At 64.6% G+C, this 565-nt stretch overlaps 1 protein-coding gene across 1 annotated transcript; it reads right to left on the bottom strand.

The window, feature by feature from the left end:
* Positions 1–90: 90 nt before the first annotated feature.
* LOC104516200 (synaptic vesicle glycoprotein 2A-like) lies at positions 91–304 on the bottom strand (the record flags this gene model as incomplete). Its single annotated transcript, XM_010160453.1, has 1 exon — positions 91–304. A coding segment is annotated over exon 1 (214 nt), but the record flags the coding sequence as incomplete, so codon positions are not given.
* Positions 305–565: the final 261 nt, after the last annotated feature.

Genomic DNA, 565 nt, shown 5'->3' with positions numbered 1-565 from the left:
GGGGACACTGGATGGGCTTTGAGGGTCCGTCCCAGCCCAAACCATTCCACGCTGTCCCACCATTCCCAGGCTCCCCATCTCCCGGCGCACCCAGCATGCGGAGGCGGCCGATCTTGTCCATGAGGAGCGCGGAGACGATGTTCCCGGGGAGCACGGCCAGGGTGCCGAGGAAGCTGACGAAGTAGACCATGTAGGCGGTGTTGTCGTCGCTGAAGTCCAGCTGGCAGCCCTCCTTGCTGTGCAGGAACGTGCTGTTCACCACCCGGCTGCCCACGAACTTGTACTCGAACAGATCTGGGGGCATCGAGGGGACGGCTTGGCCCGGCCCAGTGCCCCCAGTCCCAGCCCAGTGCTCCCAGTCCCAGCCCAGTGCTGCCCACCCAGCCCCAGTCCCATCCCAGTGCTGTCCATCCCACTACAGTACTTCCAGTTCCACCCCAGTGCTCCCAGTCCTGGCCCATCACTGACAATCCAGACCCATCCCAGCTTTGCCCATCGAGTCCTGGCCCAGCCAGCGATCCTTGTGCCATCCCAGTGCTGCCCACCCCATCCCAGTCCCATCCCA

Source organism: Eurypyga helias, unplaced genomic scaffold, assembly GCF_000690775.1.
Source record: "Eurypyga helias isolate BGI_N326 unplaced genomic scaffold, ASM69077v1 scaffold38401, whole genome shotgun sequence".
In the NCBI taxonomy this organism is placed as follows: domain Eukaryota; kingdom Metazoa; phylum Chordata; class Aves; order Eurypygiformes; family Eurypygidae; genus Eurypyga; species Eurypyga helias.
Note: the sequence above shows the minus strand (reverse complement) of the source record. Positions and strands in the feature narration are given on the sequence as shown.